Below are 26,190 nucleotides of genomic sequence, written 5' to 3' on the forward strand. Positions count from 1 at the left end.
TTTGACTTTTATCAATAATTGTAATGTATATCTTTTATGTTACATTATTTTAAATGTTTTTACAATTAAACGGTATACAAATTCTTTAATAAATATACTTCAAAGGAGTGAGCTTCTATATGTCTCTTTTTGAGACTGAAGCATCTTGGGACGCTTATCCCGTATCGCAGCAATAGCCAGCATGGTGCCCTTCAGGTGCTGTGGACTACAACTCTTCTCTTCCTTGACCGTTGACCATGCTGCCTGAGGATGATGAGAGCTGCGGTCCAAAAACATCTGGAGGGTGCCACATTGGCTACCTCTGCGAAACGGGATAATTAAACTTGCAATTTAAAATTGAAATTTAAAATTTACATTTCAGTTTGCAGTTTTTGGAATTTTGTCTGTGAAATGAATGCAGTCAAAAAAGGACTGCTCTGCTTTGGAACACTATGTTCTCTTTACAAATAAATAAAACCTTATCCTCCCCCCTTCCCCCTCCCCCCATAGCTTATCCTTCTGTGTGTGACAGTCAGCGTGAAGACACAGCGCCCTCCTTCCCCATCAATGAGAGAGAAGCCTCAAAGCTAGAAGAAAAGTATGTCCATGAAGTGTATGAAGGGATTGCCACTCACTTCAGCAGCACCAGGCATAGCCCTTGGCCACGAGTCGTTGAATTCCTTAGGGGTTTACCTTGTGGGGCTGTTGTGGCTGATGTTGGCTGTGGCAATGGAAAGTACTTAGGAGTCAGCAAAGACTTGTATACGGTAAGGCACTATGTGATTTCATTTCTCCCTACGTTGAAGGGGATAGTTATCCTTTTAGGGTTGCCTCTCCTGTGGCATTTTCTTTGCATGGAAAGTTTCTTTCTTTCTTTCTTTCTTTCTTTCTTTCTTTCTTTCTTTCTTTCTTTCTTTCTTTCTTTCTTTCTTTCTTTCTTTCTTTCTTTCTTTCTTTCTTTCTTTTTTCTGGCTGACTGACCGACTGACAATCTGGTTTGGAAGGCTGGTACTAAGGTGGCACACAGGAGTGAGAGCAAGAGGTTGTGGCTTCTTTCCAGTCCCTCAAACTGTGATTTGAACTTTGTTTGTATATTGGCTTTGGAGGGTTATCTGAATTGAGCCAATATTCACATAACCCATTCAGACTGATACAATTTGTAAAGCCCAAAAAAGCAGCAGTAACCATAGCAGAATAAATGCCTTTGCTGACTTTCTAAAAATCAGCAACTGTGTGTTTCTTGAGGGAGAGCTTCCCAGTGAGGAGGCCACTGCTGAAAAGGGCATACGTTTGGTCTCTTAGTGGCTGTAGCCATAGTTCTGACAACGAAGGTTCTTCTAGCAGAACTGCATATGAAGATCACAATTTACACATACGTTCATATACAGAACAGGAGAAGCCAAAGTGGTGCCCTCCAGATGATGTTGGACTACAGCTCTCATCATCCCTAACCATTGGCCTTGCTGACTGGGACTGATGGGAGTTGAAGTCCATCCAGCAACATCTGGATGGCACCACTTTGGCTATTACTGATATAGAGTAGGGTGCTAGACTGGTGGTTCTTGTGTATTTTTTTGCGTATTTTTTGGGGGGAATGGGTTTCTTTGGGGAGGGGGTTGAAGTGCCAGGCCCTACACTCGTAGAGGGGCTTTCCTGAATATGGTGGGGATGTTCAAGTATGCTGTGTGTATGAGAAAAGCACTTGGGCAGAGAGAAAGAGGGAGATATGTACATGTGCTCTGTGTAAGAGAGTGAGAGGTGTATGTTTGGTCTGTGTGGGTGTGAGAAAGATAGTATGTATGTGAGAGAGGAAGGGGTGTATGTGTGGTCTGTATTTATATGTGGCCTATGTGAGAGGGGAAGAAGCACTTGGGCAGAGAAAGAGGGAGAGATGTATGTGTGGTCTATGTATATGTGAAGTGTGTGTGTGAGAGTGTGTGTGTGAGAGTGTGTGTGTGAGAGTGTGTGTGTGAGAGTGTGTGTGTGAGAGTGTGTGTGTGAGAGTGAGAGTGAGAGAGATGCATGTGTGTCTGTGGTGAGTGAGTGTGTGTGTGCCATGAGCAGAAGAGTGAGTGTGGTGGGGCCACCATGTTCTGGCATGAGCCCCGTGGTTCTGGCAGAGTCTGGGTTGGGGTGACAGTGTTTGACAGAGGAAGAGGAAGCAGAGGGTGCAAATGAGTTGGGATAAACCAGGAGGGAGGAAAAGATCCAGCCCCTTTGATTCTAGATGTTAGGGAACGGGAGGCAGACTCACCAGCTCTTTTCCATGCCTCGACCCAGAGTGGGAAGCTTCATTGGGAACTGGGGAGGTCATTGACCAGTCAGGGAGGAGGGGCAGAGCAGGAGAAAGAGGAGCCAGGGGGCAGATGACTGTTGGTGTGAGCAGATGCAGCCCCTCTCCCACCGAAGTGTATGCCTGCAAGCACAACCTTCTCGTACAAGGTGAGAGTCGGGTGAGTGAATTTGCTATGTCTTGCTCTTTAAAAGCCTGGCAGGAAGGGTGTGGTAGCTTGTCAGGATGTTTTCATTGCTACCGCGCAGTCTTGAACTCCAGACTCTGCTCTTAGACTCTCGTATTGTGACCTGTGTAGCCCGAGCCTTATGTTGGTTTTATTATAGCCTGCTTGAATAAAGCTCTGTCACACTCTCTCTTACTTGAAAGTAAGAGCCTTTATCATGGTGTTTTTGGATGGTGAACTAGGACAGGTAGTGGGGAATGCACCCCGTTGTTATTAACAGCATCATCATTGCGTGTGTACTATCAATATTATGTGATCTCCGCCATCAGGACCAGTAAGACATAGGTGACTTTCCACAACAAGTATGAGGTTTTCTGGCTGCAGCAATAACTGTACTCTCTCTAATTTTGTGTTATGCCCCACACCCACCCACCCACCCGTCATGTTGTGTTATGCCATGCCCCTATTGCAGACATTTTATAACTGGCACCACAGCACTTTCTCAAAATTTGAAATGTGCCTGCTGGTTCAGAACAGCTGGTGACCCCTGATATAGAGGAAGGGGTGCTATACGATATCTATGTCTATTTAATGATTTAGATTATTTATATTCTGCCTTTTAGCTACAAGAGCCCTCAAGGTGGTTTACAGTATAGATTAAAAGCATGCACAATAAAATCACAGTAATATCACACTAAAAACAGAGCAGCAATAAACAGCAGCAAGGGGTAAAATGGAGACAATTCAAAAGCCTGGTGAAATAAGAACATCTTGACCATTTGCCTAAAGATTAAAAGAGAAGGAGCCAAATGCCATTCCTGGCACTTTGAGCTGAAAGCTAACTGGTAACTCATATAGACTGATATGTCACCAGTTCTAATTTCCCAGAGTGTGAATGTGCACATTTATATGATCAGCATATGTGGAAATCTTCACATTGATTTCATGCTTGTTACTACAAGGAAGCGGGAGAAGAACAGCATGTAAAAAAATGTTAGCAGGAATGCCTGGGAAAGAATCAGCCGATTCACATTAAATAAGTGGCTGGTCCCAAGGTAGTGTTATTCTTGATTCTCAGAAGCCCAGGCTGAGTGATACTACATTGGGCTAATGAATGAGAGTTGTTATCTCAGGTCATGCGATTGTAACATCAGTTATCTCAGGTCATGCGATTGTAACATTACATCTAGACATACAAAGTGATGGCGATTTGCACTGGATGAGGATCTGGCCCATTAGACTTGTCTGTTCCTTTTTAGTATCCTTCCTGTGTGATGTATGTGCTGTTTCACTTCATAGGATTATCACAGGGGATGGGGACAACGTAAATTATGCAGACTATATGTGCCAGCTGCTCCTCACCACACCAGCTTTTGCTTCTGTTTTGTTCAGGGCTCATGGGCTCCCTAGTATAGGAGGGTCTCTTACCTATTGGGCCCCAGGCTGTTGAGTTCCAGGCTAACTGAATTACATCAGCCTTGTATTTAACTACTCACCTGGTTGCCATAGATGACAAGGAATTCCATCCAGGCGAGTGAGCAGCCAGACAGAAGAGTTGGATTGCTTCATCCCTCCTCCATCAGTCTGTTGGTTTTCCATGCTGGCTGTGGTAGAAGGCAAGGTAGGGCTGAAGCCATTGTATGGAGTGCAGCAAGCAGGAGGTTCTGCTGTGTGTTGACCAGGTAGGGACAGAAGGCCAGGCTTTCAATAGACCTTGAATTGTCATGGCTGTGGATCTTGAGCCCTCAGATTCATAGTAGCTTCGAGGGGGAGGCGATGGACCCACTCTTCAGCCCCTCCTTCAGCAGATTCTGCACCAAGCCTCCAAAAACCTGAGGATGTAGCTTGACTAGGGAAGAAGCCCTGCAGAACATCCACAGACCAAAGCTCCACCACCTAGAAGGAGCCAATGGCTGCACCAAAGGACACCAACTAGCCAAAGAGTGGCTTCAGCCAGGATCCTCCAGGCATAAGTATAAAGCTCTGGCAGTTGCAATGTGTCAATGTCGAGACAAATTGTTCCCTCCTGCTAGCATGAGGGCTGCTTTCCGTAGTCCTGAAACTCTTGCTCTTGGACTCCTTTCCAGAGTCCTATCCATCACACAGCTGTCTGGGGCAGTTCCACCATCTCGTGTGGGCTGTCATCTCCTTGAGGTGATGGAGATAGCTGTGGATCAGGACACATACTGCCTGCTAGTACCCCCAATGTTTCATATCCCTATTGCTTGCTGTGCCTGAACAGGACTATCAGGCCTGTATGGGAACAATTGTGGTAGATTCTTAGACTTAGATTGTGTAGGTCTTAGTTCCACCTGGGGATTACTTGACATTGTGTTACCCAATCCCAGTCTTGAAATTCTTTATCTTGAGTGTGACCTAAAATTGCTTTGTCTGTATTTTAACAGCTACATTTTTCCATTACAACCCTAGCCAGTTTGGTTGACTGTGCCTGGGTTCATTCTAGATTTATTGCTACTTAATGATACCTGCCTGGAGAAAATTGTAAGTAATCATATCAAGGAAAGTCAAGAAAATATAATCGCGCAGATAGGGAAGCTACATGTTTTTTTCAGGTGGTGCTTGAAAATTAAAACTCTAGGAATGGTACTTCAGCTTTAGACTACTTTTTATAGTTGCTGTTCAAAGCGCCCATTGTGGAGAGAAAAGACGGTACTCTGTAGAGCAGGGGTGGATAACCTATAGCCTTCCAGAAGCTCCCATATTCCATGAACACTGGCTGGGGTTGATGAAGTCCAACGACATCTTGTGGGCACAGGTTCCTCACCCCTGGTCTAGAGCAAAGGTGGCCAATATCTGTTTTGCCTGGGGCCACTCTGCCTTCCAAACAATTGTGAAGTTAATGGCACTTAGCAGTAAGAGCTTCATAGGTCTAAAAAACATGAGCTTAGGCATTGTCAAGGAATTACATACACAGTTCAGAGAGGTGTAACATTGCATTGTGGAAGAAAATCCCTCTCATCTTCTGAAAATAATTTTTATTGATGTACAAATGCATCTTTGAGTGAAATGTTAATCCCACATTGATTAAAATTAGGTAGATTTTCAGAGGCCAGGTAAAATTGCTTTGTAAGCCTGATATGAAACTACCTAGACTCTTAGATAGCCTTGTGGACTGTCAGTTGGCCATCCCTCCTTTAGAGCACATAGCCTACATGCACATACCTGTATCTGTGTTTCCATTCTTCCTTCTTTACTTTTGAGAATCCTTAGGGTGAGAATATTCCAGGAACTGTTATCACTTTGGCACTTTTGTCTCTGTGTGCGCACATCAGTTTTCCAGTAACAGACTTGCCTTCTTATCAAGCTTATCAAGTGTTTCTTTTGGAGTTCCGACTGTTTGAATGCACGTCCCCTGATCTTGACGCCCTAAATGAGGGAGTGGGAACCTTATTGAGCACAAGAGCCACAGTCCTTCATAGGAAGATGCTTTACACTGAGTGAAACCATTGGTCCATCTAGCTTAGTATTGCCTGTACTGACTGGCAGTAGCTCTCCAGGATTCCCTCCCACCTGTACTTGGAGATGCCAGGGGTTGAACCTTGGACCTTTGGCATGTAAGGCAAATGCTCTACCACTGAGCCACAGCCCTTCCTCACCTTACGAAAGTTGCATGCCATTGGAGGAGGGGTGGGGGGAAGAGGCAAATGTGATACGGCTCTTACTGTTATACAGTAAGCTATATTCCACCCACTCAAAAAGCAGAAGTTTGTATATGCGGCTGTGTGCATCCATGCAAGCAAGCAAGAGGAATTGATCACAGTCCAAGGGTACATTGCAGCCAAACACAAGCATTTTAGGAGAGCACAGAGTGGGACCAACGACTGGCGGGGCGGGGGAGCCAGAGAAGGGGTGTGACCTGGAGGGAATTCTGAGGACCGTACTGAGTGGCCTAGAAGGCCAGATTTCACTCTTGGACCTGAAGTTCACTAGCCCTGCTATAAATCATTCCTGGTGCAAGTCATCAGAGATAGAACTCTGGTTGAGCTTTGGGAAAACCTGTGTTTGAGCAGAAATGGCAATTCTGGAGATCATTGTCCTTTTCACTGTGGGCGGAAGCTTTCTCTGGGTACTCCTTGAATAACCTAGATTGGCACAGGAGTGGATTGCGGTTTATGTGAGCTTTTGTTGTCATGACTCATGTTCCATTGTCAGAATATACACTTTATTCTCTCCTTGTCTTTTCAGTCTTCCCAGAGAAGTTGATTTGAGACAAGGGGATTTGCAGATAGTTTTAGGCATTGCTGTTTTTTCTTCTTTAACTAACAGTAAGGATAGGTTTTGGGTTTTTTTTATTTTTTGAAGAGAAACATATTAGAACACATTGGGACTTACTCCTGAGTAAACACACATAGAGCTATGCTGTCAGTTTTCCTCCATCAAGCGTTTCGTTCCCTCCCCTTAAATATGAGACAAGGGCCATCTCTGTTATCTTTTTGGCACCTACTAAAGACCTTCCTCTTTCAACAAGCCTTTTAAGTGGAGACTTATCCCAGTCTGTGTCTTTGCTGGAATTGCTTTTTAAGATGATTTTAAAGTTGTTTTTTAAAGATGTTTTGTTTTAATATGTTTTAAAGATGTTTTAAAGTGCTTTTAATGTTTTTGTTTGCCACCCTGGGCTCCTTCTAGGAGGAAAGGTGGGATATTTATTATTATTATTTATGATGATGATGATGTCAATGTCCCAGCCACAATTCCATCTCATTTTAGCATTTCCTCAGGCATATATATTGGCTGAATAGCTCCACTGGGGGTGTGTTTCATTGGCATAAGTGTTCCACTGACGTATCTATCATGGTGGTGGCATGGTTTGTTTCTGCTGGCGTAGCGGGACTTCAGCCAAATCCTATGGTCTCTTGGCTGGTAGACCTTGGGCATAGTACACAGTTTGAATGCCACTTTTAGACAGCAAAATACAAACAAAGCCCAAGCCACCTAGGTAGTCTTACTGTGGATCTGAGTTGCTCGTGAGGGGGCCAGCGGAATTTTTTTGTTTGTTGCTGTTTAACTTTCTCCTTCCTTGCTGCAATCTGTTATGAAGATTTTCAGATTTCTGCCTCTACCAAGCTCTCATTTAGGAACTGGAGTCTGCAGTGTAGTTAACATCCCCAATGAGCAAATAATTATTTTCAAGCTACAGCATTCAGGCATAAACACGCCTGCTTATAAATCAGTAGATTCCTTCTGGTTTAAAATAAATTGCTGGAAGCAGATGCATTCTAATTCCAGACAGGGTTTTTAATAGCAACTTATAAGTGAATAGAAAGAGCAGAGATAAACATGTCTGCCAATTATAATGATAATAATAATAATAAACATTGCACTTTGAAAGACTCCAAAGTTTTTACAACATGCAGACATGGTATAGAGATGAAGGGAGCGGAGGAGGGAACACTATTGAAAAGCTGCAGATTTTCTACAGAGGAGAACAGTAGCAGTGAATAGAGAGCAGTGGTTTGCCAACTGGTATAGGCTGGCAGCCAGGACAGTTGACCAAACCATTCTTCCCACTCTCTTAGATTTCCTAAGCTCTAGCTGTTCTAAAAGTTATGTCTTTTTGTGACTAGGAGTGATTCCAGATTGTCATTGGTTTTGGGTGGGATTCAACTACTTAGTGGCAAATTTGGGTTGCATAGTTAAAGTTGGTTTGAAGCTTTTGTGCAACAAATCTGCTCCCTGCCTCACAAAACCTGACTTTTTGCAATAAGAAAAGTGCCAGGAAAATGCACTGGAAAGGGTGGGAAAACATTTGCTTGGCAAAGGGTTGTCTAACCTCCCCGCAAACAAATAATAATGAATGCTTAGTAAATAGCCAATGTTGTCTAACTTCCCCGCTATCTTCGTGTAACAAAACAGGCTATTAGCCACAGATTATATTTTTGAAAAAGATTTTAATTCTTGCATATATTATTTTTATTTATTTTATTTATTATACTTGTATACCGCCCCATAGCCGAAGCTCTCTGGGTGGTTTACAGTAACTAAAAACATATACAATTTAAAAATACATCTTTTAAAAAACAATTTAAAACACTATTTAAACATAAAATATATGTTTAAGAAATGTTATATGTTCAATTAAACCTTGACTTCATTTCTATATTGGCAAGCAAAAGTGTGTCATTATGAGGAGCTTGTGAATTGGAAGTGAGTATTTGAAATATTGGCTTGCTCTGGTATTATAGTATCCTGCTGACATCACGTCTCATTTCACAAATTTGGTGTGATTTCAATGTGGACTTGCATTATTTGACAGTAAATCATGAGAAATGGCCCAAACAATGAAATTCCCAAGACATTTTTGAGAAAGCCCGTTGGGGAATGGAAGCTAGTGACAGATTTCCTGTGCTGGACAAAAAGACAGATGTGACTTTCTCTTGGGAACTTTGAATACCCTCTCAATCAAAGTGTTGCTTTATTAGCCACTGCAAAGGTAAAATATCTTGGAGATGAAAGACTCAAAATAGCAGACAAAAATAAAAATAGAGAGCCCACTGGGTATATGACACAATTCCCCTTTTTTTGTCAATGAGAGACAAACTGCTCATTTTAGACACAGCCTTTCTAAAAGGTGATGTGACTCTCTGCGAGGGGAAAACAAAACACTACGTGAAAGAAATGTTAAAGGTCTGACTCAGAACAAGTGGAGCAAGGGAATTTCACTCTCTTTCTCTCACTGTGGCTGCATGCTGTCATCTTTCTTGCTGTGTTTGTATGCATTTGCGAGAATTTAATTTGCTTCCTCGAGACTCTCATGCTATTAGTTATAGCTGAGATGTTTCTCTGGGGAGCCACATAATTTCATTTGGTGGCTGGGCTTCAAAATTAGATGTAGTTCTCTCTCCATCAGCTTTCTGATGAGTTTCATCAATCAGGTTTCAATGGACTTAAATGATCTAATTCCTGCAGGTGGAGTTAGTTATTGTGAGGTAAAGCTCAAATGACCACAGTATCCTGTGGTCCTTACCGTTCCCTGAGCTTGGGGAAATAATTAGCTTCTTGGTGGATTGTGGGTTCCTTAATAATTGTTATCTTTTGAATCTTCCTATCCCCCTTGCTAACCAGGTGATAGAAATAAATGTGGCCACTGAAAAACACGGATGTATGCTAGGGTGAAACCATCACACTTTGATTTCTGTCCTTCACAGCCTGAAGAAATGTGGGCTCTTTAGTTTATAGGAAAAAAAGCAAGAGCAGAGAATGGCTTGCTGCTTCTCCCTCTTCAATTCCTCTGTCTGGTTGTGTAGAATCCCATCAGAGAGATTCTTAAGCTCCATCTGGCCGATAATTTTTTGACAAGGAAAGGTCACCGCAGAATTATTTCAACACTGACATTTTCATGTAGTAAAGCTGGATTCTGAACGCACCCCTTTGTGGCAAGGTCCAGTAGCTGGAAAACAACTGAAAAATCAACCTTTGCCTTGACTTAGGAAAATAGGAAGCTGCCTTATATAGAGTGAGTCAGACTAACGACCCATCTATCTCAGTATTGTCTACACTGATTGGCAGCAGCTCTCCTATCTGGAGATGCTGCGGATTGAATGTACAACCTTCTGCATGCACAGCAGATGCTGTACTACTCAGCTATGGCCCTTCCCCAAATTGGTACATACCAATTTTACCCATACAAGGAAGCATTTAGAAAACCATTCTGCCTCAAGAGCATTTTTTTCTAATGCAGAAATGATTGTGTCAATCTGGTTTTAGAATCTGTACTACTACAAGAATTACATAGCTTTCCTTGTATGCCAGCCATGCCTACCTATGACTGGACTTGGTCATATTGGTGCTCTAGATGAGCTGTTGAACTGCCTTCCACATGCTGTACCTTGTCCTGAAGCAGTTTATTCATCTTTGCCTTGGGCATGTGACTTTTTGCTTGCAAAAATCAAAGCTTCCACTGTTCCTACATCCATGCAAGCATCTGCCATTGAACAAGTGCCAGTGTCACCTGTCCACCTCTCACTTTGTCCCATGTTTCCTGAACTACTTTGCCTGCTGCTTTTACTTTGCTATAGTTCAAGCCAGTTGCTGCTCATGGATCTATGTCAGTGGGGCAGTGGAATCTGCTCGGGGTTTTAGTCTGAACTTTAAAGGAGCTATCCAAGGTGCTTCCGTTTGGACTAAAACCCCAAGCGGATTCCACTGCCCTCCTGACATGGAGCCACTAGCTGCCACTGGTTCAAGTGCACTGTCATTCCCTTGACTTGCCGTTTCCCTGTTGCTGTTCCTGAGCTCAGATGGGCTGCTGCATGGCCAGGGACTCTCTTCCCCCATTCCCAAGGGGACTGGACCACAAACAGCATAATATGTGTAGAAGATCTTGTTGGCAATCCTGGCTGGGATTGCTCAGTAGTAAGGCAAAGGCAATTGAGATTCTCAGGGGTATTCATCTTTGTTATTTCGCATACTCCAAGGCTAAACCTTTGCATTCCAAACAGGATGTTAGGCTGAGCCAGATTAAATCTTGATTCACAAAAACATGGGGGGAAAACAAGAGAATAAGTTAATTAAAATAATTTTAAAAGTGCCCTCCAATAATCCTAGGATGATCATTACACCCATTCAGCAACTAGTAATTAACTGTCCAGTCGTTACGTGCATGCATACAGTGCCCATCATAATATTTATATCAAAGGGACTTCCCAGGAGGATCCCTCCGCCTGTGCAGCTCTGAGACGGGCTCCCGTCTTGGATGAAACTTTTTCAGTAATAAATCCAGTCAGAAGGGTCTTTTTTGACTGGGGATAATTTCTTCCGGATAAGGAAGAAACGTGAGATTTCCCACACAGCTTTGTTGTGATTGTTGGAGACTGGATTTCGTCAGAATTGTCTGTGAAAAAAGGTCTTCCAGCAGCTCGAACGGAGCGAGGATTTCTAGCTAAGCTCAGCTGAATAAGTGACCCATTTTTTTTTCTTTAAAGAAAGACGGACTAACAGGCAAGCATTCTCCTGTCTACGCTTATCACTTTCTTATCTATACAGCTAAAGAGATTTGTCAAAGGAACAGCAATTAACCTGGGTGAGCCAAAACTTTCCTTTTCTTTTACTCACGGAACTAAGGGGGAAGAAAATAAAAATAGCCTATCTTTTTTTTTTATTGCAAAAAGCTGACATGGAAAATAGCATTATAAAGATTACAACGGATGAGGGGTTTCTGATTGGAAGAGAAAGGAAAAATCTTTTTGATTTATAAGACTTTTGTGTAATATATGTATGGGACAATTTTCTGATCTACTTTTTTTTTGACGAATCTGCTCATTCCTTCTGCTACCAGTTATTTGGACGCTGTGAACTAAAGCTGTTTTTGCACTTCTGGGCATATAAGAGATAAGGGCTGTCTAGAGTGTACGCCAGTTGATTTGAAAGATTAACTCCTTTGTAACTGGATAAAGAAATAAACTGCTCTTTGCTTGGGACATTGAAAATTGAAGGAGTTTTGTTCATTTGGCTTTAAGAATGACAATTAAGAAGATCATGGATGTACAAGAAGGGACTTTATCTTTAGACATGTTTCAGAAAATAATGAATGGGATTAAGTCAATAAAACAAGAACTGAGAAATAATAGTCAAGCGTTGAGAATTGAATTTGACGAAATGAGACAGGAGCTGAAAGAAATTCAGGATTCTATGAGAAAGGAGAATAAAGATAGATCTGGAAAACCAAAAAAGGATGAAAGAGAAATTAAAGGCAAGGTTCAAACTATGGAGATTGGATTAAATATGGACATGGAAAAAGATTTGGATTTCCTGGCTGTGATGGATCCTGGAGATAAATATTACGGTTTGGAACTCAGCGCTGTCCCTGAAGGAATTGAAGAGATTGGAGATAAAGATATTATCGGTTCAAAAAAATTCCTGGACTGGAAGGATTTGATGGAACTTGAAATGGAGAAAGTTAACAGATTTAATCCCTGTTTTGTGTCAATGGAAAAATCTTCAAGAGATGTGCTAGTGTATCATGTAAAAAAGAGGAACAGAGATGCGGCTTTGCAACAATACTTCAGTGATACGTTCGGAATTGATGGCAAGAAAATATCTGTGATAAAGGAAATTCCTATCAGACTCTTATTATATGACTATGACAGCAAGATTATTGGGTGCGTAAAGATGGAAGATGGAACCAATATGGATAATGGAAGAAGAGCTATTTGAAATTACTGGACTTAGTAGACTTGATGAGTTGGATTAATTGACATGTTTATCTAGAAAAAAAAAATTTGATGGACATATATCTCAAGGATTGGAAACTTCTCTTTGACTTTTTGTGGAAGAATAAAATGATATGATGTTAATGAGATTTGAAACCAATTAAGATAACCGCTGGAGGAAGGTGATTTTATAACCTATTAAGAGACAGGCTTGTTATATATTATAGATTTATAGCTGAACTACGACAAATCGGAAGTCAATATTTTTTAAAAAAAATTCCTTTTTTTTGTATTAGTTATTGATTTGTGTTTTTTCTTTTTGTATTGTTTTGGTTTTGAAAATTTGAATAAAAATTAATTGAAAAAAAATATTTATATCAAAGGCAAATTTAATCTGAAGCCAGTGTATTCTTTGCAGTTTCTCTTTTGCATCTCAGTTCAGGTAGATAATGCTCCAAAGTTCTCCTCCCCCCACCCCCATTTCAAGATCTAATCTCTTGCTGTGGGCAGTGGATTCACTTTTATACATAGGACGTTACAAGTAAGCCCGACTTCATTTTTTAAATATAATTTAGATGCAAATTAGGACTTCATATTCTGGGTGTTGTAGGCTTTTTTTCTCTTGGTTAGCATAGCTGCAGCTCATTACATTTCATGAAAGTACAGTGTTGCCCCTTTCAAGGTCATTCCAGAATTGTCTTTTTGATTGAATTCTTGCTTCCCAGTCAATTTATACTGTACATGATTGAGACAGAGTGCGATTGAAGTCAGTGGAATTTTGCCTGACAGCAGTAGGGAGTGTACCACAGTGATAGCCCTTTTAATCACAGAAGAAGGCCACGTACGCTGTCAATGAGGCACCAACATTTTCCTTTATTTCAGTTAGTTTGGACAAAGGGCCCTTGCCAACATAACCCTTTCTTCCTTTAATTGAACTTTTATACTTTTTAAACTTGTTTAACTTTAAATGCCACAGCTAAGCTTGTTAAGCCTGTTTAATAAACAGAGGATCCTGCGTTTGAATCCCAGCAATACCTTAAATTTCTTTCATCCTTCTAAAGCTTTCAGGGAAGGACAGTAGCTCAGTGGTAGAGGATATGCATTGCTTGCAGAAGGTCCCAGGTTCAGTCCCAGACATCTCCAGGTAGGGCTGGGAATGTCCCCACGGTGAGAACTTGAGATGCCGCCAGTCATTGTAGACCAGGGATTCCTAAACTGTGATCCATGAGCTTCATTCAGGTGGCCCATGGCATGTCTGCATTAAATATTCATAATGGTTTTTAGTTGTATTTTTATTGCTTCTTTTATTTCTCATTCTGTATTACAGTTTGAATTCTGTGGAATGCAAATCGTAATTCAACATAAGAAATAAAAGAAGCAATAAAAACACAGTTAAAAGTCATGCAACATCTAGGACAGTGCATTACAGTTGCTACAACAGGCAGGGAAATCATTTAAGTGATCCACCAAGACCCTCAGCAATTTTCAAGTGGTCTGTGGGGAAGGGGGGAGGATGTTTGGGAACCCCTGATGTAGACAGCACTGAGCAAGATGGACCAATAGTCAGACTCTGGATAAAGCAGCTTCTTGTAGAAATTTGCTTTGTTCTTAATGCCTTTTATTATTTTTTAATTAAAAATATTAATTTCTTTTTAAGCTCAGAAATCAGCCACTATTTTTCTGTATGCCACAGTATATATTGGCTGGATTTTCATCACTGCTTCATTTATTTTATTTTATTTTTAATTAGTCTTTGGTAAAAGCTGACTCTTTGGTAAAATGTTTCTCTTTGGGAAACATTTTATTCTAGGAGTAAGAACACTTAGCTTTTGCTATCTCCTGTAACATGCAAATAATAGCTATCTCACTGGGTCACTGTGGGGAAAAGCAGGCTCAGAAGACAAGACAACCATCACAGTGTAACATCTGGAAGGAGGCGGCATGCTGGAGAAATCCAGAGGTGCTGTTTGAGTATGCCTTGGCATTCACATTTTGACAGCCTTCTTGCGCTACTATTTCAGGTTTCTAAGCAAGTATGCAATTAAAATATGAAGAAATGAGGCCCAGCGTAGAGATAATCAGTTTTTTCTACAGATGAAAAGAAAAAAATACATCAGAAATTCAAGATCCTTGTGGGCATCATGGAAAAGATCTTGTCTGCAGTAAACTAGACACCTTCCCTCTCATGCCCATAGGTGGTTCCTGTGAAATCCACATGAATGTTGTACTCCTTTCTTGTTAAGAGTGTAGTTCTTCCCATTTTATCTTGTAGTTTGGCTGTGATCGTAGTATGACTCTTATGGATATTTGTGGAGAGAAGGGATTTCAAGCCTTTGTGTGTGATGCGCTCTGTGTGCCCCTACGAAGTGGCTCATGCGATGCCTGTATCTCCATTGCAGTCATCCACCATTTTTCAACAGTGGTAAGTTAAAACTCTTGCCTGCAGCTGTTTGCCATATCCTTTACACAGAAGCATAGGATGCTATCTTAATGCCAGTGCAGACTGTTTGTCTACCTTAGTATTCTGTCCTCCGAGGGTCTCAGATACTTTCCCATCCCCCACTCCTTGATCTTTTTACATGGAGGAGCTAGCTTTGAACCTGGGACCTTCTGTATGCAAAGGAAAATTACAGTAGTTCAGACATTGGTGACTTCAAGACTGGATTACTGCAATTAGAGATGTGAAGGCCTGGGAAAATCCAGTTCCCCCCCCCCTGATTTTTTCTGTTTCTCCTCTGAAAAAATAGGGGGGGGATGGCTTCTCCCCCCCCCAATTTTTGTTTTTTTCTCCGGGCCTTCACATCTCTAACTGCAATGCACTCTATGTGGGGCTTCCCTTGCACTTGACCCAGTTAGTGCAGAATGCTGCAATATGGCTGCTGACAGGACGGAGACCCTGACAGCATATAACACCTCTGCTTAGAGATTTGCACTGGTTGCTAATTTGTTTCCGGGCCAAGTTCAACAGCTTGGGACCAATTTACTTGAGGAACTGCCTTACCCCATATGTGCCTACTTGAGCACTTCAATCTGGGGGACTGGCACTGTTACAGGTGCCATATAAGACTTGTCCCACAGTAGTGAGAAATTGTTCTTTTGGTGTGGTAGCTCCTACCCTTTGGAACTCCATGCCTATTGACATCAGGCAGGCACTTTCATTTCATTTACTGCTGATTTTAGTTGTCTTTTAAATGTTTTTCAATTACTTGTTTTTAATTATACTTTTAATATTATTTGTGAAACCACTTACAGGTTTTGTTACAATCAAGCTGTATACAAATTTTGTTAAAATAATCAAATGCATTCTAAAGCAAAGCTATGGTCCCTGGCCTGCATCATATAAGAAGTGTTAAATAATACAGCAAGAAGGTAGACAGCATTGTGGCACGTTAGATGCTAAATGGTTGTATGTCACAGGTATCTTCTGAAAGCTTTGATTGACTGACTTGTCTGTCTGATTTTGCTTTCAGGGTCTTAGACTGAGCCAGTATGGGGTAGTTTCAATTGCATTCAGTTTTCCTGTGCTGGATGAGGCTAGACCACAGGACACCCATGCTTTCCTTCTTAGCCATTAGTGGCTTAGGACTCAATACACACATATTTCAGTGTACAGAAAGAAAAGATGCCCAAGGATGGAGCTTGATACCCAGAGGACCACTTCTATCCCTATGAACCTGCCTACACACTCCAGTCCTTAGAAGAGGCTGCCCTGTTGGTAGGCACAAGGAGCAAGGCCTTCTTAGGTGCAGGAGTCAGGACCAGGTTATGGATTGCCTTGTTTGGAGACATCCAAATAACCCCATTTAGGCACCAATTATTATTATTTCCGTATTTAGACATGCCTTTCCACAATGTGCTTATGTTTGTGATATTGATTGCTCACTGTCTGTTTGTTTATGCTTGCCATTTTTATAATTGCTGTTGGGTTTTTTAAAAAATGTTTCAATTGAGGTTGCTAATTGCCTGCATTATGGAGCAGGAGAAAGTTATTTAAAAAAATAGATAGATAAATAGCAATGCAGATGCTCCTGATTATATGAACCATCAGGGCACATCAGTTTTTCTTTGCTTATACTCAAAGGCATTGCTCTCATTTGAACATAGGAAGCTGCCTTATAACAAGTCAGACCATTGGGTCCATCTAGCTCAGTATTGTCTACACTGATTGGCAGCAGCTCTCCAGGATTTCAGACATGGGTCTCTCCCAGCCCTTCCTGGAACCTCAAAAGTGCAAGCGAGTTACTATGACCAAGGGAACTGGTGTGTTATTCTTGAAAAGCAGCTAAGAGTGCCTTGTGGGCCACTAAAGTGAAAAGGGAACATTTTCAACATAGAAAGCAAAGCAGATGCTCTACCATTGAGTCATGGCCCTTTCCCATGACTTGTGGTCCTGTTGCTGCTGCTGCTGTTGCTGCAGCCTTCGAACTGACTTCATATGCTTTTGCCTTCATCAGGAGAGAAGGCTGGCCACTCTCTGCGAGTTAGTCCGGCTGCTGAGGCCAGGTGGAAAGGCACTCGTCTATGTCTGGGCTCTGGAACAGGAATTCAACAAGCAGAAGTCTAAGTACCTGAAAGAAAAAAGAGCTAGCAGGGTTACACTGGAGGAATTCAGCAGTGATGCTGTAAAGGAAACAGGTGACAATGACTGCCAAAGTTCGTTACACCCCAAAGAGGATGTTGCTCAGTTTAAGGGCAGGTGCTGCAATGCAAACCAGTTAATACATGCCAAGCTGCCTGTTCATACCAACAGAACTTCCTTTGGCTCCCAAGACTTGCTGGTCCCTTGGCACCTGAAAGATGGCATGAAGAAAAAAGCAGGGCCTGCCAAATCACAACAACATCTGGCTGGCTCTGCAGACTCACATGCACCGAGTTCTGTTTTTCATCGTTATTACCATGTTTTCTCGGAAGGAGAACTGGAACTGCTCTGCAAAAGGCTAGATTGCATAAAAGTGCAAGCGAGTTACTATGACCAAGGGAACTGGTGTGTTATTCTTGAAAAGCAGCTAAGAGTGCCTTGTGGGCCACTAAAGTGAAAAGGGAACATTTTCAGCATCAATATTGTGTTGCAATGGTGTTTCTACAAGGGGTGTTCAGGTGGCATCTGGGTTTTAGTCCTGCCTTTACATTTATAAAATAAATAGCATTGCTGGAATTATTTTACATATTTATTTAGGAACTTGTACCTTCTGTGGCCCTGTATACCAAGTGTATTGCCTTTCATTTTTAATTTGTATCCTGCCTTTCTATACAGTGGTAGTCAAGGCAGTTTACAACCCATCACAATGACAGTCCCAGCAGCTACATTGAGCACACAGTTGGATCAGGATTTGTGACTCTATAACCTCAATCAACCAGCATATCCAACTGTAAGACAATATGCCAAATATAGTGAATGGGCCTAAACCAAAGGATTGTACAGAACAGTACAAACAAACATGGTTGTTTGGGAACTGCATGAAGTAATGAATTGGTGTTCAAGAAATTAGATGACGTTCAGGGGAATGGAACATGAAGATACATGGAAAGAACAATTAAGAGCAGAAACAGAACGTTTGTCTTAAATGTAAAAGTTTATTTTATAAAGTTAAGTATAAACAAAGAAAGCATTATAGCAATAAACAGCATTGGTAATTAGAATAACAAAAGAGAAGAACCCATCAACAAGGCAATATAAACAGTCTCATAAACTTTAAACTAATGCAGAATCACTAATTAGGGACCATATTGTTCAGCACAGTTATGTACTCATTTTTCCAATGTCCTTTGTAAAAATGTTTCCCAGCTTTTTGCAAAGTTATTTAATTTTCATCTCGAGTACTCAACAATGCTCATAACCACCCATAATCTCTCTAAGCCTCTCTCTCTTTCTCTCTCTCTCTCTCTCTCTCTATGTAGAATGCAGTGGATTGGTAGCTGGATTAAAAGAAGCAGTGATCTAAGGCACCAAGCGGGGATCAAACCTCTAGTAGCTACCATACCTCTTTTACCACCAGCACTCTGAGTCCTCTGGACGCCAGGTAGAGTAGGGAAAACGGTTCCCTCTAGGCTGCAATTTTATGCTGAAGGGAGTTAGGTGGCCCTCTCAGCTTTGAATGCTGTCAGCTAATCCAAATCGATTGGGACTACTTCTTGGTATTCCCAAGTGCCTCCAGAATGTCATGTTCAGGGCCACCTAGTGAGCCCATCCCCCTTTCAAGGTTAGAGCTCTTCTCATCAGAGGCACACTCTTAGGTTTGCTAATTTGTGACACCTAACTTTTAGCCCACCACAGGGGTGTGCTGCCCCAGACTTTACAGACTTTTGTCATCTCTTCTGTTTTCTCCCTTCTTAGCAATGCTTGTCCATTCCCTTTTATTCAGCTGCAAGCCCTCCTCTTAATCCACCACAGGTGATGCTCTTTTCCATTTCTGGTTTACTCCCTGGCCTTTTGCTGATTCCTCCTCTGCTATGTCATGCTCACTCACACATTCATGCTCCCTTCCTGACCTCCTTTCTCGGTGGCTGAGACCCACCCCTGGGGTGTCTCTCCCCCTGCCTTTATCCTCTGTCAGGCAGAGTAGCACCACATCCTCAGTGCACTCTCCCTGCAATGTCACTTCCAGTCCAGACAGCTCACCTTCAGGTCAGACCAGCAGCACCTCAGTGTGGTGCAGAGGAAGCCTCCTTTCCCCCACTCCTCATGGAGACACAGCTGGTCCTATAAAGCCCTTGCAGCCAAGCCAGCTTACTAGTCTGGGCATCTTGTCTTGAGTTTGAAGACTCTACTGCTTTCTTTTCCTGCTTGCTGTCTCAGATGGTGATGCCTGCCTGCCTACAGCCTCACAGCTACTTCTGGCTCCTTCAGCACTATAGTGATGCCTTGGAACCCAACCTTTTGTGTGTGTCTCTCTCTGTACTTGCCTCTGACCCTTCGTTCCTTGTCTGTTTGATCTGATGCCTTACCTCCATCCCATCTGTGATTGTGTCTATTGCCCTTCAGATCTTTGTTTGCCTGCATCTGAACTGGACCTGCAGCTTCAGCCTACCTCGAAACTCGGCCAATGCTTGATAGTTTCTCAGCCTTCTTGACAAAGTTCATCTAACACCATTGGGGTACCTCATTGCCATGATTTTCATAGGCTCTAGCCCATTTGTGGGGAAGCTTTGGCCCTCCAGGTGTTGCTGAACCACAACTCCCATTGTCCTTGGCCATTGGCCATGCTTACAGGGGATGATGGGAGTTGTAGTTCAGCAACATCTGCAGGGCAAAGATTCCCCACAACTTCTCTATCCAATTCTAGCGGTACTATGGACTAAGCAGGTGCTTTATCACTTATCTGGATGTGGGAATAAACTGCTGCAGGTGCAAATGCATCTAACCATGTGCCACATAAAACAAACCAATGTCTTAGATTATGAAGAAAAGCTACACACACATACACACTTACATATAATATTACTTTTATATCCATCCTTTCCTCCAAGAACTTCAAGGTGGCATGCATGGTTCTCCTCCCCATTTCATCCTCACAACAACCCAGTGAGGTAGATTATGTTGATTAGCACAAGGCCACCCACTGAACTTCATGCCTGAATGGAGATTTGAGCACTGGTCTCCCACATCCTGGTCCAACACTTACCATAGAAACATAGAATTAGAAGTGGCATCGAGTCCAACCCCCTGCTCAATTTAGGAATCTAAATTAAAGCATACCCTAGAAGTGCCTGTCCAGCTGCCTCTTGAATGCCTCTAATGTTGGAGAACCCACCACCTCCCTAGGTAATTGGTTCCATTGCTGTATCGTTCTAACAGGAAGTTTTTCCTTATGTTCAGTCAAAATCTGGCTTCCTGCAACTTGAGCCCATTATTCTGTGTCCTGCATTCTAGGGTGATCAAGAAGAGATCCTGGCCCTCCTCTGTGTGGCAATATTTCAAATACTTGAAGAGTGCTATCATATCTCCCCTCAGTATTCTCTTCTCAAGGCGAAACATGCCCAATTATTTTTGTCCTCACAGGGCTTTGTTTCCAGCCCCCTGATCACCCTTGTTGCCCTCCTCTGAACTTATTCCAGTTTGTCTGCATCCTTGTTAAAGTGTGGTGTGCAGAACTGGATGCAGAACTCAAGATGAGGCCTAACCAGTGCCGAATACTTTAACTACTACACCACACTAGCTCTCATCAAAAATTGCCATTGTTGCCATCCCAAATTGGCCCCAAGTGCTCCAGTGCTGGGTAGGCATAAATTGGGAATATGTGGTGGCTAAACTACCTCAAGCATCCCAAAATTGTCTCTTCAGTACCCTCTTGTGGGGGAAAAATATTTCTTTCCTCTTAACTGAGAATGTGCGGTGGTGTGTGCATGGGTAGGAATTCTCCTTAGCTTTAAGACAGTTATGTTTCTAGCCCTGAGGGTAAATCAATAACCAATTACTTTTCTTTGCATTAGCTTTCATTATTGCAAATGCATTTTCAAGGCCCGGTGAGACAGCACTACCAGAATGACATAACATACAACTTAAGAACACAATACAATGCAAATTATAATAAAGTGCACTGGCCAAACAATCCTATCGTCACATTTCACTGAGACCAGAGATACTCAGCTTCTACAGGGGCTGTGTTGGTGGTGACTCCCGCATGCCGCCCACACACAAAGGTATCCAGTAAACTTGGACTGATGGGGAGCACTGTCCTAGCATCACTATAGAACATGCAAAGTGACTTCACCCTCACTCCATGAGCACTAGAGCTCCTTCAGGTGACCTGTTTATTGAGCATTGATCTTCATTTGCTTGCACAAAGCTTACATGGAGGTTAGATTATTTCTGGTCTTTATTAGGCAATTGTGGGGTGTTTATACATTTTGTGCTTAATCATTCGTTCATTCCACACTTTTCAGTGCATTTTCTAGGTCATTCTAGGTGCAAATAGGCCTTTAAAAAGTGGATTTGTTGCTCTAGGGCGACAGAACACTTTAATTCATTTTAATTGCGCAAACCTACATTTCTTGGTATCTGGTGGAAATCCCTCCCGCAAAATACTGGTGGTCTGGAGGCATACCTAGTACCATAGGCAGTAACAAGCCTACTGCTGCCAGTTCTTAGACATCCCTCCAAACAAGGTCTCAAATCCCATTACACTGCCCACAATAACCATTTTGGAGAGGAGCACACACAAAAAGGCACTTTTAGAACTGGCTACATTAGCATGCTGTGTGTGCACACCTGCTGTCACCCAAGAGGGGGGCGGGGACATGCTGATGCCCCACCGCCATCTTGGGTGATGGCAAGCATGCATGCACAGAGTGCTGATGTGGTGATGCTGCAACATGGGATGTGGCGTGGCCAGCCCCTGCTGGCGTCAAGGGGGAGGGTGTTGCCCAGGAGGGTAGTTCCCGTTCTGCAATCTGTGCTAGCATCAGGGCACAGGGTGCATTCTCCATGACCCAATGCTTGAGAGGATTGCAGAGCGAGAACTACACCTGCTCAGTCCCAGCAGCAGGGACCATCGGCCAGTACCCAACTTCGCTGCCTGCTGGTGCTGGGCCTGTCTGCTAAATCCTACAGGGGAACCTCTCAGCAATGTAACTCGAATATAGAATTGGACACGTATCAGCTGAAGTAATAAACTTAACTTGGTCAATGCAAAGACCCAGGTTTTGGATTAGATTAATGGCAAATGAATTGTCCAAAACCAATGTCCCCCTCCCATCCATGGGCATCATGCTGATGCAATTATCATGCCTTCCTGAACTTTTTGTTTTCAGTGGCTCATGAGATCAGAGAGAAAAATGTAGTAATGTTGAGAAGGTCAAAAGATATTTTATTAGTCCCATTTGATAGAAGGCGGGAGAGGAATACACACGCAATATGCACGCACACACGCACATGTGCACACACACACACGTCTGCATCTGAGTGGAACACATTTTACATGCAGGAAGTCTGAGGTTTGATTCCAGGGTAAGATTGTATATCTGTATTTGTGTAGATATATGATTCCAGGGTACAACCCCATTTATTTATAGATATGGCTTGTGTGTGTGTGTATCTACACAATTCATGTTACTGGCAAACTTAATGAGGAGTCTCAGTGACTATATTTGAAATTCAAACTACGCGGTGTCAGCATCAGACTCCTAATTAATTTCTGTTTTCTCAGAGAGACAAAACATGCAAGTATAATGTGTACATAATTAGAAACGGACAAAAAGCATTATAGAAATTCTAGCAAGAGACATATTTCTGAGATGCCTGGTTGGTGAGGCCAGCGTTCTCCTTCATCTCTTCCCTTCATCTTGCATACAGATCCATCGTTTCAGCATGTGCAACCAAAATAACCCACAATAGCTCCTTTGAGTTGTGAAGTCACATCTTCTGGTGTAAGTTTCCAGAGTATTTGAACACCAAGCAGCGGCAGCTGGTGGCTCCGTGTCAGTGGGGCTGTGGAATCCGTTGGGATTTTTAGTCCAAACTTGGACAGCTCCTTGAAAGTTCAGACTAAAACCCCCAGCAGATTCCACTGCCCCACTGATGTGGAGCCACCAGTGACACCAAGCCTAGGAACAAGACACAAACCGCCCAGTGTCAGTGAGGTATTTTCTTATCTCAGGCCATGCTGACTTCATTCACAAGGATGAACAGTCCCAGGGCTGACCACCAGGGACTGGCCTTATCAGGCATCTGTTAAGGGCCATGCCCCTGTAAGGGGCCAACAGTTCACTCCCAGAATGTCCTGGTCCACTCCTGCTGCTGCGCCTTGCTGTCATTGCCTTTTGGGTTGTCATCTCCAAGCAGGCAAGCAGTGACAAGATCAGAGGTGATGAATCTCATGCCTGGGGGCTGAATGTGACCCTCAAAGCCTCTCTATCTAGCTTTTGGGGATCTCCCCAGCCCACATCCCCTGCTGGCCTTGCTTAGCCCACCCACCCCCTTGAGTGTTTGTGCCTGTCCTTGAACTCTGATAATGCTGCTTGCTTATCTGGATGGAGGATAGAGAGGGCATGGAACGGTGTGTAAAAACTAGCTAATGGTGCAAAGGTAACATTTACATTTGCTGCTCTGTCCACTTTTGCTCCTGGCCCTGTCCATCACTGGCAAGTGGCCCTTGGAAGATTACCCAGAAGGGAATGTGACCCATGGACTGAAAAAGATACCCCTCTCAATGAGTCAGTGGGTTTAGGTTGTAGAGAACCTGCCAGAGGAAGAGCAGTCACTAACCTAGGAAGAATGAAGGGAAGAAGATAGGCGAGGCGGATACCTTTGTAGAGAAAGCAATGACAGAACAACAACAAAACGTCTTCTCCTGGCACCATCGCTATCAATCTTTAGGCGTCAGGTGAAGACATTTTTATTCACCCAGGCATTTTGCTCCTAACTGATGTTTTAGTTGGGTGGGGTAGGCTGTGTCCTTTTTATGTTATTGTTGGAAGAGCATTTTTAGTCAATAACATTTCCCCCCTTTTTAATCTCTGATGTATTTTCAATATTATATTAGATGCTTTTAAAAAACTCTCTTTGAGACAATTTTTTTTGTAGTAAATGAATGCATTGTTGTTCGTAATAAATATTTTCCGTGGTTTGTCCACATTAATTGTGTTTTTAACTTTTAAAATATGCTGAAAATGAATCTTCTACACCAAGATGCTAAACTTTCACTTGGAATTCTGTCCCACTGATCTGTGTCCTATGCCAGATTCCTCCAAGTTTTCAGGTCAGCTTCCTCCACCATGGTGCCCTCCAGATGTTTTGGACTGCAACCCATCAGGCCCAGGTACCATGGTCAACGGTCGGAAGCTGGGAGCCGGAGTCCGGCACATCTGGAGGGCGCTTCCTTGGGGAAGGCTGCTCTAGGCACCTAGCTCAGTTCAGAAGAGACTTGGTCAATGCTGGTAAGTAATGGGTCACCATTCTTGCTTTTCAGGGACAAAATTGGTTTTTGGTGGCCAGTGATTGAATAAAATTACCGTTTGGCTTATAGGAAACTGTCTTATACTAGGTCAGACCATATTGGTCCATCTAGCTCAGTATTGTCTCCACTGACTGGCAGCGGCTCTCCAAGGTTTCAGGCAGGAGTCTCACCCAGTCCTACCTGGAGATGCCAAGGACTGAACCTGGGACCTTCTGCACGCAAGGCAGATGTGCTGCCACCGAGTTACAACCCTTTCTTCTGCCTTGGCCTGGTCTGAGCTGTTGGGATGAAATGTACTAGAAGTCCCTTAATAAATGGATGAATAAATAGAAGTCTGCCTCTGAATTTGATTTCCTTTTTTTTTTCTGGGACAGAAGATAATGGCTTCAGTAGTTAAGGCCTAGTGCTGTTTGCTTAGTTTTGGAGTAGTGTTGCACGTCTTAAGTTGATGATCAGAAAAAGTTGCCAATGAAGTAGAACAGGGAAATGTACTACCTGGTTGAGAAAGGGGGAAAGGGTGGGTTTGGGATATGTCTTTGGTGAAGGTCAAAAAGAGAGCTGCACATAATGAGGCGAGGCCCCAACCAGTAGAAGAGCCGGAAGGCCAGGAGAAGGCGCAAAGCGAGGGAAGTGGGTTAATGCAGCAGCAGCAGCAGCGTGGTTAATGGTGCCAGATAAATGAACGTGACAGTGGGAAGCTGAGACAAATGGCAGCCAATTAAGTGGAGTCAGCCCAGTGGAATGGGAACCGAGATGGGAGCAATTAAAATAAATGACCACGGTAGATATTAAATATAGCGCTGAAGCATGGCCATTGCTCTCCATGGCAGCGGGCAAACAAGAGACTGCTCAAGTAGGCTGGAAACAGACAGTTGCAAATGCCTATGAAAGTTCTAGCCAGAGGCTGCAAAGGTACATTGAGCACAGATTCTGAAGACACTTGCACACATTTGTGTAAAGCCAACTTGTTATAGCTCTGAACAGTGAGGATTTAATATGGCCTAGTTTGTGAAAGATGTGGAATTTTCCAGTAGCTTGTGATAGCAAATAAACACTACACATAGGCTGTATTTAGATTACTTGGATCGGTGTTCTCCAAGACTAAAAATAAAAAAGAGACTTAAGAACAACTAATCGGGCCTGCTATTGTGCTTTTAACAGAAGCTCGATATGTAGAAAGCAGCAGATGCAGCTTTTTTTTTTTTAATGGCATGAAGAGAAAAGGTATCTTTCCGATGCTCAGGCATGAGTGCCATTGCTCATGTAGTGAAAATGTAGCCCCACCCATGGACATGAGGAATTAAGCTGAACGGTGGAAAATTTAGGACAAACAAAAGAAAGTACTTCTTCACACAGCCCATAGTTAAAGTATGGAATTCTCTCCTACAAGATGTAGTGATGGCCACCAACTTGGATGGCTTCGAAGAGGATTAGACAAATGCATGCTGGTTAGGCTGTCAATGGCTCCTAGTGTCCTGCCGGAACCTACTGAAATCAGACACAGACACAAGGATTTGCTTTTCTTTAATCGGTTTAATGGAAAATTTCAGTTCAGAGAGCTTCATGAATCAGCTTACAGGTTACACAGGATTCAGCATCTCTACAGGGTATAACTAGGCACGGCTACACAGCACTAAGACATTGTCACAGCAATTAGACATCGCCCCCAACAACCCTTAAGTAAGTGTG

The 26,190-nt window shown here is 42.8% G+C and overlaps 1 protein-coding gene across 10 annotated transcripts in view; it reads left to right on the top strand.

The window, feature by feature from the left end:
• The window catches only part of ALKBH8 (alkB homolog 8, tRNA methyltransferase), a 116,574-nt gene that overhangs the window by 78,894 nt on the left and 11,490 nt on the right, over nt 1-26,190 (top strand). For 6 of the 10 annotated variants that reach the window (XM_061628676.1, XM_061628673.1, XM_061628677.1 and 3 more), the window contains 3 exons: nt 490-746; nt 14,880-15,029; nt 17,062-17,762. In XM_061628676.1, the coding sequence (XP_061484660.1) occupies nt 490-746; nt 14,880-15,029; nt 17,062-17,643 (989 nt within the window). In that variant the 3' untranslated portion in view covers nt 17,644-17,762. Of the gene's footprint in view, nt 1-489; nt 747-14,879; nt 15,030-17,061; nt 17,763-18,505; nt 24,812-26,190 lie in introns of those variants that run through there. The other 4 variants (XR_009762894.1, XM_061628678.1, XM_061628681.1 and 1 more) reach the window with 4 other exon arrangements.

Source organism: Rhineura floridana, chromosome 5, assembly GCF_030035675.1.
Source record: "Rhineura floridana isolate rRhiFlo1 chromosome 5, rRhiFlo1.hap2, whole genome shotgun sequence".
NCBI lineage: Eukaryota > Metazoa > Chordata > Lepidosauria > Squamata > Rhineuridae > Rhineura > Rhineura floridana.